This window comes from Hydra viridissima, unplaced genomic scaffold (assembly GCF_058129835.1).
Source record: "Hydra viridissima isolate aposymbiotic clone 2 unplaced genomic scaffold, HvirCarnegie_v1 scaffold_2, whole genome shotgun sequence".
Classification (NCBI taxonomy): domain Eukaryota; kingdom Metazoa; phylum Cnidaria; class Hydrozoa; order Anthoathecata; family Hydridae; genus Hydra; species Hydra viridissima.
In genome coordinates this window covers 5,543,915-5,557,729 of record NW_028324301.1, presented here as the reverse complement: position 1 = coordinate 5,557,729, position 13,815 = coordinate 5,543,915, and the positions used below count along the sequence as shown (strand labels likewise).

Here is a 13,815-nt window from a genome sequence, read left to right as displayed (position 1 = left end):
AAATAATGAAACACAATAATTATCTTTCAAAAAAAAAAAAAAGGTTAAGTAAAACTTTCACAGAAGAGTACTAATAAAAAAATTTTTTTGCGCCAGGTTATCGCCAGGTACTGTCAGAGGTCAAACATGTAAAAGGTAATAATTTTACACAAAAAATTGTCAAAGGTTTGTGGTGGCTAAGTTGATTATTTTCCTTGCCAGAAGTTCCACTTAGTGATTTTCAATTGTCAAACTGTCTTCATTCTTTTTTTTTTTTTGATCCGTAATACCTTACATGAGCTCAATCTGCCCAACTACATTAGGTTTTCTCCAGCATGTCTCATAGTCTGCAATTGATAATTAGTTTTAAGTCTTTGGTCTGGAGGACGGAGAGCATTCCTAACTCCATCTAATTAGTATGAACTTTGATACATCGTTCTGGAGAAATTTTCTGGGGTGCAAATTGCATGTTGCTTTAAGGTTGGTCTCCTTTAGCGTTATTTGTTGTCAACATTTCGCAACGTCAATGTTACTGTTCCAATTTCAACTTTTTGCGAACTTTGAAAAACAAAATTAAAGTATCTTGTTTACTAATCACATCAATCTTGTTGGCAAATTATAACTCAATTTTTTTTAAGATTCTGGAGAATTTCTTCATTCTATCCTCGCGATTTCCCAAAGAAACAAATGGAAAAATATCTAATACTCCATTCTATTCATGGACTTATAATTAAAATCATAGAATTATTATTAGTTTTTTTTTTACAAGTAATTCGCTCAAGTTTTCATTATTATAACTTCTATTTTTTAACACCATTAGCCAAGTATTATAATGGTTAATGTTCCATTAAATTCTGGCATTTTAATAGTGGAATATTTATTAATGAATTGACCAAATTAGAATTACTCGTTAACCTCTACATTACATAAAATCTCAATAGAATTAAGGTCTGGACTTTGTGGTGCTCAATCCAAAATATTTATTTTTATGTGCTAAACCAACTCTTAACTGATGAAATAAGTGCAATTATACAGAAAAGTATTTATATAAATTGTTATAAAATATAAATACAAAAATGCTTACAAAATAAATATTACAAAAATTGAAAATTATATATTCAAAAAAGTCATACAAAATTAATCATAAAAAACGATTGTAAAAGATAATAAAAAATAACAGCAAATGTAATTATAAAGATATAAAAATAAGTAAAAATGTGGATTTCTTGTTTAAACCTTTCTATTTTTCGTATTTACAAAACTCATGTTGTGAACTTGCGCATAATAAATGGTACAAGAGCAGCTGCCAAACGATGCCTACTGGCGAAATTTGCTTCGTTTCAACAGTTCATCAAACTTTTTCGGATTTCAACTATACTGTTTAATACTCGTAAAGAAACATTACCTTACTGCACTTGTTTCGATTAAAGTTATTTAGCATAGAAGAAAGTATGACGGCTGTTCGAAGACATTCTTTTTCTTCGTGGGAAAGTGTGAGGTGGAGCGTTGATAAAACAAGCTGTAAAATGACTGTAAGTAATCTGAGACAATTTTTGGAAATTTTTAACTAAATAAATTGTAAGTGTAAAACTTAAAGAAGTAGGTATAAACTATGTTTGGAATTCTGTTCACATGCAAAAAGCTTTCTTATTCACTTTTTAATTTATTTTAAAATTTAAAAAGAAAAGGTTTTCAAAATGTCAAAAAAAATATTTCATGAAATTTGCATAGGTTTTATCGTTGTAAATAACTCTTTTAAAGTTATCTTACAATTTACTTAAAGACATAATAGCTACTCTATTTAATGTTATTCTGTACACAGTTGCTATAGTTACAGTTTACCTAATGTACACTATAAAGTTGAGCATTAAGCTAAAGAAGAACTGCGCTATGCAATTCATCTAACCGGTCGGTCATGTTGTGAAAGCTGTTTTGAATATTCTTCAAGATTCTTTTATTTTTAACAGCATCATCATAAACAGCGCCGTTTCTTGCTGAGTTTTTTTATTTTTTAACGCTGAATGGGTGAATGGGTAATTGTTTTTAAATATTGTGCTATTGCACAAATATTGACATTTTTAAAGATGGGTTTGCCATAAAATGGCAAATGAAACAAATAAATTAATAATTAACTTCAAACTCCTACTCTGAAGCCACGAGTAACCTTTCTCATACATCACACTTGGGTTAGGAAAATAGAAGTTGAGCACGTTTTTAGTTTCGATGCCGTCACATGTTTCCCACTTTCTTTAAAAAAAAAAAACTTTAACGTAAAGACGTTTCTTTTCTATTGTTGCCATAGTTATGTTTTTTCTCGTTACAAACTTACTATATTATGTTTAAAATGAATAAAAGTTACTAAGATTATTTATAGACGAGGATGATGCTATACTTAATATACATTTTAATAAAAAAAATGTGTACAATAAATCTAACGGTTCTCCTTCAGTTTAGTTAACGTTAAAGGCTTCAAGGAGGAGAGCTGGCGTGAGGTTACGAATAACCTTAGGTTTTGAGAAAAGAAATACAGAATATAAGCGCTAAAAACAAAACAAATGTGCAATTAAGATTGTTTGTTTATGACGATACTTGGTAGATACTGTTTAAGTGCACAATATTTTATTATTTTTTGCATTGGAGACTTAAGGCTATGTTTTGATTTTATGCGATCAAGACTCCAATCTGTCTAAACGCTGACATTTTTTTGAAGGGCTGTTGGAGACAAGTTACGGAAGATAGATAAATTATTTATTTAGCTACGTATTTGATTAAAAATTGACCTAAAGTTTTCTTGCAAACGATTTCACTGCTTCTGTTTTTCAGAAGATTATAACGATCTAGTCAATGAATAAACGGTGAGTCATTAACAGGCAGCTGTAAATCTTATTTACTTTGCAATGTATTTTCGACTTTCCTCTACGCGTTTTTTTCTCGTAATATAACTCGTTAGACTGTACTAGCTATCGTAATTTGTTCGCTTAGCTATAAGTTTTGACATGAAGAGAGTTGTTGCTTGACGCGTCAATCTTTTTGCAACTTAACTCAGGAAAACTGGTATTAGAAAAGTTTTTTTAGTTTTCTCTTGAGTTAAGTTCAGCAGCAAACTGCTGCTTACAAGCCACATGCGATTTTTTCCAGCGCGACTCTTCTCAAACTTTTTAAAATTTAAATTTTAAATTTAAAACGGGGAGGCAAATCTAATCACCATGGAGCTTGCCCTCTTATAAACGCTCATCAGGAATCCCACCCCGGACGACCAAAGTCTAAGCCTATTTCCTGAAGGTGAGGCAAACTCTGGTACGACGCCCCACAAAGTCTTCTCTGAACGGAATAGGCTTGTTGTCCACAAGGCAATTAACTGGAGGACAAAAAACGTCAATACTTACTTTCCAACATGAACTCTCCCGCTTTCTAAATTGTAATAAGGTTCATGCCATTATATTGTCAAAATAGTTCGTCAATCTAGTCAATCTAGATGCATAAGATGATCTTAAACAACTTTCAATCAAATTTAAGCTTGTTTCTAAATTACCCTGTACAACCTTCAAAAAGATTTTATTCTGATACTTTGTCCTAAGTTTATAGTTTTTAATCTTTATTCGTCACATAATGTTACATAGGATTTTATATCAGATAAACTGTTCCATTCTTTAGTTATGTTATGTGTATGTTAGTTATGTTATATGTAAATGTAAATAAAATTATTACACATTACATTTTTATTTTCCATTTTTTTAATGTATATACTTTTCAGGTAGTTAAAATTAAGCATCACAAAAGATCCTATCGCTTATGCACTAGAATCTTTATGCTAATCAAAAAGATCCTAGTGCCGCAAACGCTTAACAAAATTTCACGTTTCTCAAAGAATTTTAACAAAGAGATTTTGTCGTATTAAAAACTATTGCATGATTATACGCTTTATGCTCACTATAGACTAATGCTAAAAGTTAGGGCGTTACTGCACAGTAACTTATCATATAAGCAGCACAAAAGCTAAGGAGCAATCTAGACATAAAATTAAACAAAGATTTTCTTTTATCTACATTTTAAAGAATGGGTTTAAAAAAATCATAAAAATTGTATTCGTGGATTACAATTATTCGTGTTATTTTATTTATGTATTTTGATTATCGTTATGGTGTCCAAAACCATATATGTTAGTAAAAAAAATCAACAACAAAAATCAACAAAGAAACATCAACAAAAGCACATCAACAAAAAGGTCACCGTTTGAGTTTCGATGTCTAAACTTGTACATTTGAAATTCTCAAATTTCATTTACTTGTTAATGTTGAATAAAGCAAGTTTATTTCAAGCACCTGCAAAAATTAGTTTAAATAATCTGAAATCTGTTTAATAAGGTGAAAGAAAACAAATAAGATGAAAAATGAAACAAAAAGTAACTTAAGTATCAGCTTTAAAAGTTTGTTAATGAAAGCGAAAGAAATAGCAAATGAACTTAAACTTTGCTCTTTTGAGATTTTGAACTGATTTTAATAACTAAGAGCACCGGTTAAGAAGTGATAAAGAAGAAGCCAAATTTTGGTTGCTTATCCAAGTCTCATTCATCCATTTCGACACTCTCTCTCTTTTTAAGGGAAGTAAGGTAACGTACGTTTGACGGATTAATAGCAATTATCATACATTTAACGTGATAGTCTTATTTGACTGTAGCGTTTATTTTACGCTATGTCGATTCATGTAGAGTAGAGATTCTGATCTGAAATAAATATTTGTAATTTAAATATAAGTTGACACAAAACTTATAAATTTATATATATATATATATATATATATATATATATATATATATATATATATATATATATATATATTTAAATAATGATTAAAATAACAAATTTTTCAAAAAAAATGAAAATGGCTGACGATTATCACAAGCCTTTTTCCCCCATTTAGTTAACTACCTATCTTTGTGTGACTCTTGAGCCCTCTGTCACTATTCAAAGTGTAATGAGATGTATAAACCCAGTTGTATAGCTCCGGCAATACTTATCATTTTAAAATAGAGGAAAAAACGTTGTGATCGTTAAAAAAGTAGAAAAATCGTGACAATTTTTTTTGTTGACATTCATTACAAGTGACGCGCGTTATCTTCACAGTTGTTACCGACGATAACTATTCAGTTTAAGGAAAACACTTTTCTTACAATCATTGAAAAGAAAGTTTCTCAGACAATAGTTTATAAGATATTTCCCAGATTTAGTTAGGTTGAATTAATCTTTTCGTTTGAACTCATTGAATAAACCTATAATATCATGATACGGGTTAAATTTTTATTTATTTGAATTGCTTATGCGAATAGTTTTATTAATTGGGTGTGTGGTTTTATTCAACTACGTAATTGGTTTTAATAGAAAGACAAAAATATTGGAAGTTGCGTAGCGCTTCTAAACAAAACAAATATCGACAGCCAGCAATTTTGATTTTGATCCTTAAGTGGTGCGAACGTTTCTAATCAGAAAGTTAATTTATAGGGTAGGTAATTTATGGACATAAATTGTGTCCTCTGATTTTTAAAAAAAATTTTTCTTTTCGAAAGTTTTATTGAATAGTTTTTAAAAACCTCTTAAGGACAATTACAGTTTTCAATAAACAAAAAGTTCATATTTAAAATATTTTGATTTGCAAAAAGCTATACGAAGGAGAGTAGTTTATCCTCTAGAGATACAAATTTTGAATGGTCAATTTATTGGTTTTAATAATCAAATTTGGAATGTGTTATTTTGAATAGGTTTTCAGAATGTTTTTTCAATAAATTATAAGACGAAAGGCATGTAAGTGCGGCTTTGTCTTGTTATTAATAAGTTAAGTATTTAGATTTATTTTAGACAGGAGTTGCGCTACAAAGTAATAGTCTGCAAAAAGTTATGGTACCGCGTATTATGTTTGAAACGAGAGTTTAAGTAGGTGCCTAAATTATATTGAAAACAAAAAATTATGTAGTTAATTTTTCATTATCTTCTATAACGACAATAAGATAGTAATAATAAAAGATTAGTATTTATATTGATAGACAAAGCATGCATCGTACGTTTTTAAAGTTTTATAAGATAACCTTTTAACACTTAATATGTGTTTCATACATTTAATATTTTTCTCTACAGAGACTCTTAGAATTTTCTGTGTTCAATTTTGTGCGAGTGCGCAGGTTTTGCCAATTAAGATTTTTAACTAATGAAAACAAGAGGTTTTTTTAAAAAAGTAAAACTACATAAATATTATATAATATAAACTTTCGTCAAGTTTGTTTCAGGGTGTTTGAGGGGGCATTTTAAAGTCTCAAAAAGACTTTAAATTGCCATTGAGTACATAACTTTTTCCAATATTCCCCTCTTCTATTATTGTGTTCATTTTGTGACCGATAAAAAAAAACAAGTTCAAATTCAAAAAACTTAACCACATTCTAATTGAAGCATGCGTTAGCTCTAGAATCTCCAAGAAAACGCTTATCTTTGTAGAAAATATTTAAGGTGAACGATTTTTTTAAAAATTTTGTAATAAACCTTTCTTCGGTTTTTTTTGGTGGAGAAATCCTTTTTTCCAATTATATTTGCACTAATGGTTATCCCTCAAGAAATAATATCGACTTTACACAATTTTTGGAAGGATTCAACAAAAATTGTTTACACTACGTCGTGTAAACATTTAACGAACAGAGAGAATTTTTTGGTAGATGATATCTCAAGTATCTTTGTATATGGAACATCAAATGTCTATTGCACAAAGAAGCATTCAAAAAGAAATTTACTTAGTCTAAGCTGGTTTCTAAAATGCAGTGTACAGGTTAGCTATGACCTATTTTATGATTATCATTGTTTTTGTTATTTTTTTATTTTATTTTATTTTTTTTTTATTTTATGCACTCACATTTACAAATGTGCAGCAAATAACAAAGGCTTTAATTTTGTTTAATTTTTAAAAAAAGTTAATCCTCATTGTTTTAAACTGGGCAAAAAATGAATAAAATATATGTATTTTATATAAAGGGCACACAAATCAATATATACATGTAAATATTGATATATGGGTATGATTCTTTTATATTCTTAAAATTAAACTTATTTTTTTTATTTTTTATTTTTTTCAGAAGAGGAGGATAAATTATGTGAAAATCTACATGAAAGTTATAGAATCAGGAGTAAACTTACAAAAAATGGTGGTTGCTTTGAGAAAACTACCAAGTTGCATTTCGTAGAAGAACAAAATACATTTAAGTATTGATTCAGCAAGTTTTCAAGTGTATGGAGATAAAAAAAAAAAATTGAATAAATAATCTTTATTGGTCTGGATCAAATCGATTTTAATAGTTTACAGAGCTTCAATCCACAAGAATAAGCAAAGACATCTTCAAGGAAGAAAAATAAAAAAGATCTACCTTTAAACAGTTGATCCTGTAATAGTTAATTGATTGAGTAGTAAAAAGACTGGAGCAAGAAGATTGTAAATAAAATGATCCAGATTTACTAGTAAAAGATCTTTGTTTGCAAAAACAAAGATTTAGCAACTTTGAATAGAATAGTACGAGTAATATTGGTTTCCAATGCTTCAATCGTAGTTGGCTTATCATCAAAGACTTTAGACTTAACGTAGCCCCAAAAAAAAGTCTAAAGGTGTGATATCACATGATTTTGGTTGCCAACTCACTGACCTGAGACAAGAAATAAATTGTTCATAAAAATGACTACGCAATAAATCAATTGTTTCACGGGCTATATGACAAGTAGTTCTGGCTCATTGCCATACAGCCTGTGAAAATTTATTGCGTAAAACAAATATCGTCGTGATCTCGGGGTTCAATTTCAAGCAGCAAATAGTCCGTTATTATGTTGCGCTAATGTTCGCCATTAACAGTTAAATTGCCCCTGGTCCATAAGCCACACGAAACAGTTGCTTTTAATGGATTTAATGGCAGTTCTTGAACTGAATTGGGTTTCTCTCCACCCCATATACGGAAATTGTGCTTATTGACGTAGCCATTCAGACAGAAGTGAGCTTTATCGCTGAACGAATTTTGGTTAGAAGAAGCAGATTTTCAGCGATCTTATCCAGAGCTAAAATTATGTCGCTGAATACTGAAATTATGTCGCTGGGGAAGATCCGCCGGCTTCGACTTTTGTACGAGTTGAATTTTATAACCCTCCAAATCAAGATCTCTGCGGAAAATCGCCCAAGTTATTCTATAAGACAAATCAAGTTGTTGAGAACGGTGCCGAATTAATTCTTCAAGGTCATTGTAAAAATTCTCAGCTACAGCCACTATATTTTCTGCACTATGTGTCGGACGTGATCTATTCGGTCGAGTATCATTTAATAACGTAAAATAATTTTCAATTTTGTCGATGATATGCTGAATAGTGGGTTCGTTAGGTCGATTATGTTTACCATAAATTGGTCAAAGCGCACGAAAAATACTCTTTACGTTGATTTTCGTACGATTTGTAAACTTTGTTGCGACGTATGTCTATCCATGATGAAATACCAACGACTATTGAATAAAAGCATATACGCAGAGAGACAGTTCTTACACGTGATCTGTCAAAATATTCCTATTGAAAACAAAACCTCTAGTTTGATCACCCTTTACATGTTTAATTATGTTGTTTATTAAACCTTCTTTAAACAATTGTAATACTATATCCTATTGCCAATGTTATTAGTAAAGGTTAGCTTTTGCTAACCTTTGTTAAAAAAAATTATTGCTTTTGTATCCTATTGTCAATTAACTGGACCTTCACTAAAAAGGAACATTTAAACTTGAAAGCACTACGTTAATTACGTTTTTGCAATTGACGTCATGTGTTTCCATATGTTACTTTTAAACTGAATGAATGTTTTGTAAATGTCTAAAACCTTATTTCGTCAAAGGATTGATGAAACTTATTGTTTCTAACGCAAACAATAGAGATGGTTGGTTTCTTTGGGCAGTTTCCTCTATGACGGTTTCAAAGGAAGAAGACAAGCAATCTCTTTTTTACTACTCGAGTGTAAGAAAAAACACCGTATTTTGCGTACTTTTAATTCGTATCTTGAAATCAAACGCGTAATGACCTAAAACTTCTACAATCAAACTGCCTAACAAGTGATTTTAAAATAAACCATTTCGAGGTTATAAGGCGATCAAAAATGTTTTTTTGGCATCAATGAGTAAGTTTGTTGATAGTAACGAAGTTCCAGAGATACAATTTTTTAGCTTTATATTAAAACCAAAACTTCGAATTCTGAATACTTATATTAAGAGTGCACTTAGGGGGCTAAAGGCTATGTTTTGAATACTTTAAACGTTCAATTGAAACGTAACAAAATATCGCTAAAAACGTATTGTTTTGATGAGACGGTAGAAATTAAGCAATTAAGATTTAATCTGAAATTAAATTGAAATATCATTAAGTTAAAGAAAAAACTCAAACCTTTGCAAGTAATGCAACAAGATATTCAAGATTTTTACCAATGATAAACGAATGCATTAAAACTTAAGTTTAAATGCCACATTGTACTATGAAGGTTTTTATTTAGGGCTGACGCGAGAAAACATGCTGAAGCTCTTACTCGTTCTGATGTAGAACATTATTCAACTTTTTAAACTTTGTTCTACTATTTTTTATTTAGGAAATGTTTTGCAAAGAAATCGGCAATTTAACTGTTATAATCGAAAATTATGACAGTTTTTATTTTTCGAGAGCGTAAAAAAACGCTGTGCAAACAATTCTTCGTATATTTGATGTCTTATAAAGTTGCCAAATAAAGCCTATTTATGAATTCTGTATTAGTTGAACATTTGCGGCAATATTATAGATAAGTAAAAATAAGTAATTGCAATTTTATGTTAGCATTTTAAATTATTCATATAAAAAAGAAGCAGGTTATTATTTTTTCTTTAAACCAGTATTTATACGTGTTGTTTTGGATGAAACCTTGTTATAATTTGAGGGAAATTTTACTACAAATTATTCAAACAAGAACACATCAGGTTCGTTCTGTTGCCTAAAGAACTATTTTTTTGGTATATAACGCCAATATTTTAAAAGATTTAAAAGCTGCTATAACTTGTCTTTAAAATAGACCAAATAAAATATACCGTTTCCATTATCAATTTTATTTATAATACACTTATCATTGCATATTTTAACACATTATTTATAACACGTTTTATAACTAGTATTATACATTTAATTATTTATCATTGTAAAATGTATTTGTTAATACAACATGTGAATAATTAAAAATATATATTTAAATGTAATGTATTAGCTATATTTCAGGTAACGCCTCTACCTTCTTCATCGTTTAAAAACCTATCTAAGATTCACGCCATAAAACGTCCTATTTGGAATTCAAGTACGAAGTTTGACAAAATGAGTGCCAGTCAAAACTCTATTGATCTTAATACCTCTGCCTCAATGCTTACTTCTATCTTGAAGCCAAGCTCTAACCATTCAGGCGACAACGATGACATAGCGGGTATTCAAATATACAACCTATGGAAGGAAGTACTGTCAAAAGATAAGGTGAGATGATTCCAATCAATTGCCAAAGTTTAAATTGAGCCTTGAAATAATTGTTGCTTATAGTTCGTGCGTAAATGTTTACACTTTACGATGCGTAATAAATTTTCGTTATGTTTTTTTTTTTTTTTTTTTTTTTTTGTCATCTTAAATTCTTTTATGATAAAAATAGTACAGTGTTGGATGACTTGCGGTTTCAGTGATTTTACAAACCCTAAGTCTTAATTTCAAATAAAATTTGTATTAAATTTATATTTTAAATCCAATAGATGTCTTCCGATATTGCTTGGAATCGTTGCAGAAGATTAGCTTACGATGCCTTAGAGATATTTAAACAACGCATAGAAGGATTAGAAAATGTTTTACAAGGAGATGTTTCAAATTTTAAAACATTAGATCTTGATGCTGTATTGGAGAAAAAGAACGAAATTGATGTAAGAAAAAATACTTTCTTTTTCATTTTCAATTTAAGAATTTATTTGCAATATTTATTTAAATAAAACATCGATTTTACTTTTTTGAATGATATCCAAAAAAGATGTATTTAATATAAAACAATATTTAGCTAAATAATCTGCTATTTCTCTTTTTTTTAATTCATGTAAATAAAAAACTATTATAATTACATTATATTGTTATATTTTAAATTAATAATTTTGAATATATTAATTCTTTCTTGTAGTACTGTAACTTTAAACAATAATAAATTTTGCACTTTTTTATACTTTTAAATTTTTTAAAAACATAATTTATCAAAGAATGCGTAATATAATATGATTGAGAATTTTTGCATTTGCTCCTCATCTTTGTATAGCTATCTATTTAAAACACTTTCTAATTTACATATAAAAAAGTTATTTTTGAAAATGTTGAAACTGGATATTCAATCTAGGCAGCTGTTTTTGAGCTAGAAGACTTGGATATAGAGATGAAGCAAGTCTCCAAAGCATTTCAAACTGTTGCGCAATGCTTACCGCCTTGTGTAACTAGAGATACTATAAAAGAAACGATGAAGGAGTCGCGTATCAGATATTTTCGTTTTCTAACAAATTTATCGCATAAAAGAGAGCTTTTCCGTTCGTTAGATCCTTTGTTGCGTCAATATAAAGAACTTAGTATTTTAATTAAAGGTTGGCTTGATGCTGCTGAGAAGCGTTGTGAGTTATTCATTAATGATTATAATAACCACGATCTCATTTTGGAAAATGAAGAAGTTATAGAGGTTGGTTTTGCCTTTTAAATTGCTCATTATAAATTGCTCATTATAAATTGATCATTGTAAATTGCTCATTATAAATTCTTATTATAAATTGCTCATTATAATTGCTCATTATAAATTGCTCATTATAAAGTAACGATCGAATGCTGGACGCGTGAATTAAACTTTTAATAAGAATAGTAATAAATTTACTTTTGTTTACTTAAGGCCAATCAAGGTGTTTTTTTTTTGTTGTTTTGTTATTTTACTCATGCTTTTTGGTCAATCATACATTTTCTCAATCAGCATATTCATTAAGCTGTTGAGATTTTCATGTCGTTCAACAACTTTGTTAATTATCTCTAGACTACTTACGCAGAGCTTAGCTCACAAAAAGACACATATGAAAACTTTTTGGAAGCAGGAGAAAGCTTGTGTGATTTAATCTCAGAGCAACCGATGACAAATATAAAACAGGAGCTCACCAACATTACAAATAGATGGGACCTCTTATGTAGCAACCTTGAAAAATGTTTGAATCGTCTTGAAATTGCCAAGGTAAAAGCTTGAAAAGGAAAAAAAAAGTCCGTTTTTTAACAAAATATTTTGAATACTCTTACATGTTGGGTATGAAGGAATTCATTTAATTAAAATCTATGATTAAAAAAAACCCTGAAGTTCACTGTCAAAATGTTTATATTGCATGTATCTATTTTGTTGAAAATTTTGGTATCTGCACTTTTAAAAATGTATAAAAAAGGTAAACTTAAAAATTGTTCTTAATTTTACTGGAGAACCTTATTTTTTTAGGAGGTTGCCATAAATAGCAAGAAAAGTGATATAGAAAAAATTGAAAAACAGGTAAAAAGTGCTAACATAAAAAATTAATGCAGCTATATCAAGGTGTCTTATTTGAAAACGTCTTTTAATTTCTTATCCTATATACAATAGATAAGGTGCGAAGAGCGCAGATGTACTTGTCATTCTCCTTTTCAAATTAAGAGATTTGGTGAAGGCAAGTATAAGTTTGGCAATTCTAAGATTATACGACTTGTTCGTATTCATGGAAGTAGCATTGTTGTAAGAGTTGGTGGTGGTTGGGAGTTTTTATACGAGTTTCTTTTGAAAGCTGACCCTTGTCGAGGTAAATATCAGCATATACTTTTGGGGATTTTTACTATTCATAATTTCTTTTATTCATATTTTCATCGGTCTTTTATTTTAGCAAAACAGTTGGCCGAAAATAATAACTTAAGTACACTCGATCTCTCTGGGCTTGACTTAAATCCTATTGATAAAAAGACGAATTCTGAGTTCACGTTTACAGTTCGACGTTTTTCGCAGAACAACTATTCCCCTCAACATCATCTACACAATCGACCTGTTATCAACGGTAGTCTGGATAGTGCGAACTCCAGTGATAATGGATGCGACGAATCTAGTGATTCATTATCCCTTTCAAATAGTACTGGCTTTTCGACTCCAAAAGCTCGTCCGAAATCGTTTATTTGCACTAAAAACGTTCCTCTTCGTAAACAGAGCGTCAATAAAAAAATGTCTCAGTCAAATGAAAATTTAAACAGAAGGTTAAGCCTCATTGAAAGACAAATTGATTTCGCAGAGAAACAGAAAAAGAAAAAAGATAGAAAATAGCAAAGTTCCTGGTCACCTGATCCACGTGTTTTGTTACTTGGTGTATTTATAATTAATGTATATTTATTGTATTAATTTATAGTTTGATCTTAAAAAGATCTGAACGAAAAAATGAAAACCAAAGGTGTATATTACTCTTAATGAGTGAAAAAATTGTAGCTTTTGTGTAACCAAAACATTTTCATTACTCATGATTGATCATTGAAATAAAATTTGGTGTGAAGTAATTTTTCAGTTTAAAATGTGCCCTTTATTCTCATTTTTATTTCTACTAATATTTTATAAATCGTATTTTACATGTAAATAATATAAATTTTTTTTTTTTTACATTCTTTAAACTCTAAATATAAACTTTACAATTATTAAATATTAAATTAAGTATAAAAATTCTTCATTATATATATACATATGCATATACATTTTAATATATATGTATTATATATATATATAATGTATTAT

The 13,815-nt window shown here is 29.2% G+C and overlaps 1 protein-coding gene and 1 long non-coding RNA gene across 9 annotated transcripts; one reads left to right on the top strand and one right to left on the bottom strand.

Annotated features, from left to right (window-relative positions):
* The first annotated feature begins 24 nt into the window (after window positions 1-24).
* Window positions 25-13,580, top strand: LOC145180517 (uncharacterized). Of its 8 annotated transcripts, XM_090079665.1 has the most exons (9): window positions 5,150-6,786; window positions 7,091-8,987; window positions 10,263-10,508; window positions 10,775-10,939; window positions 11,398-11,727; window positions 12,070-12,261; window positions 12,514-12,564; window positions 12,655-12,847; window positions 12,929-13,580. In XM_090079665.1, exons 2-9 carry the CDS (start codon window positions 8,832-8,834, stop codon window positions 13,354-13,356), a joined length of 1,761 nt encoding a protein of 586 aa, XP_089935791.1. In that variant the 5' UTR covers window positions 5,150-6,786; window positions 7,091-8,831; the 3' UTR covers window positions 13,357-13,580. The 8 variants fall into 8 exon arrangements, with proteins under 8 accessions (XP_089935792.1, XP_089935794.1, XP_089935796.1 ...); XM_090079666.1 differs by lacking the exons at window positions 5,150-6,786; window positions 7,091-8,987 and adding an exon at window positions 25-1,511; XM_090079668.1 differs by lacking the exons at window positions 5,150-6,786; window positions 7,091-8,987 and adding an exon at window positions 2,427-2,834.
* Window positions 4,572-5,063, bottom strand: LOC149891665 (uncharacterized). The gene is made up of 2 exons (XR_016450075.1): window positions 4,908-5,063; window positions 4,572-4,702 (listed from the first exon to the last, which is right to left on the bottom strand). It is a non-coding gene; the product is annotated as an uncharacterized LOC149891665 (long non-coding RNA).
* Window positions 13,581-13,815: the final 235 nt, after the last annotated feature.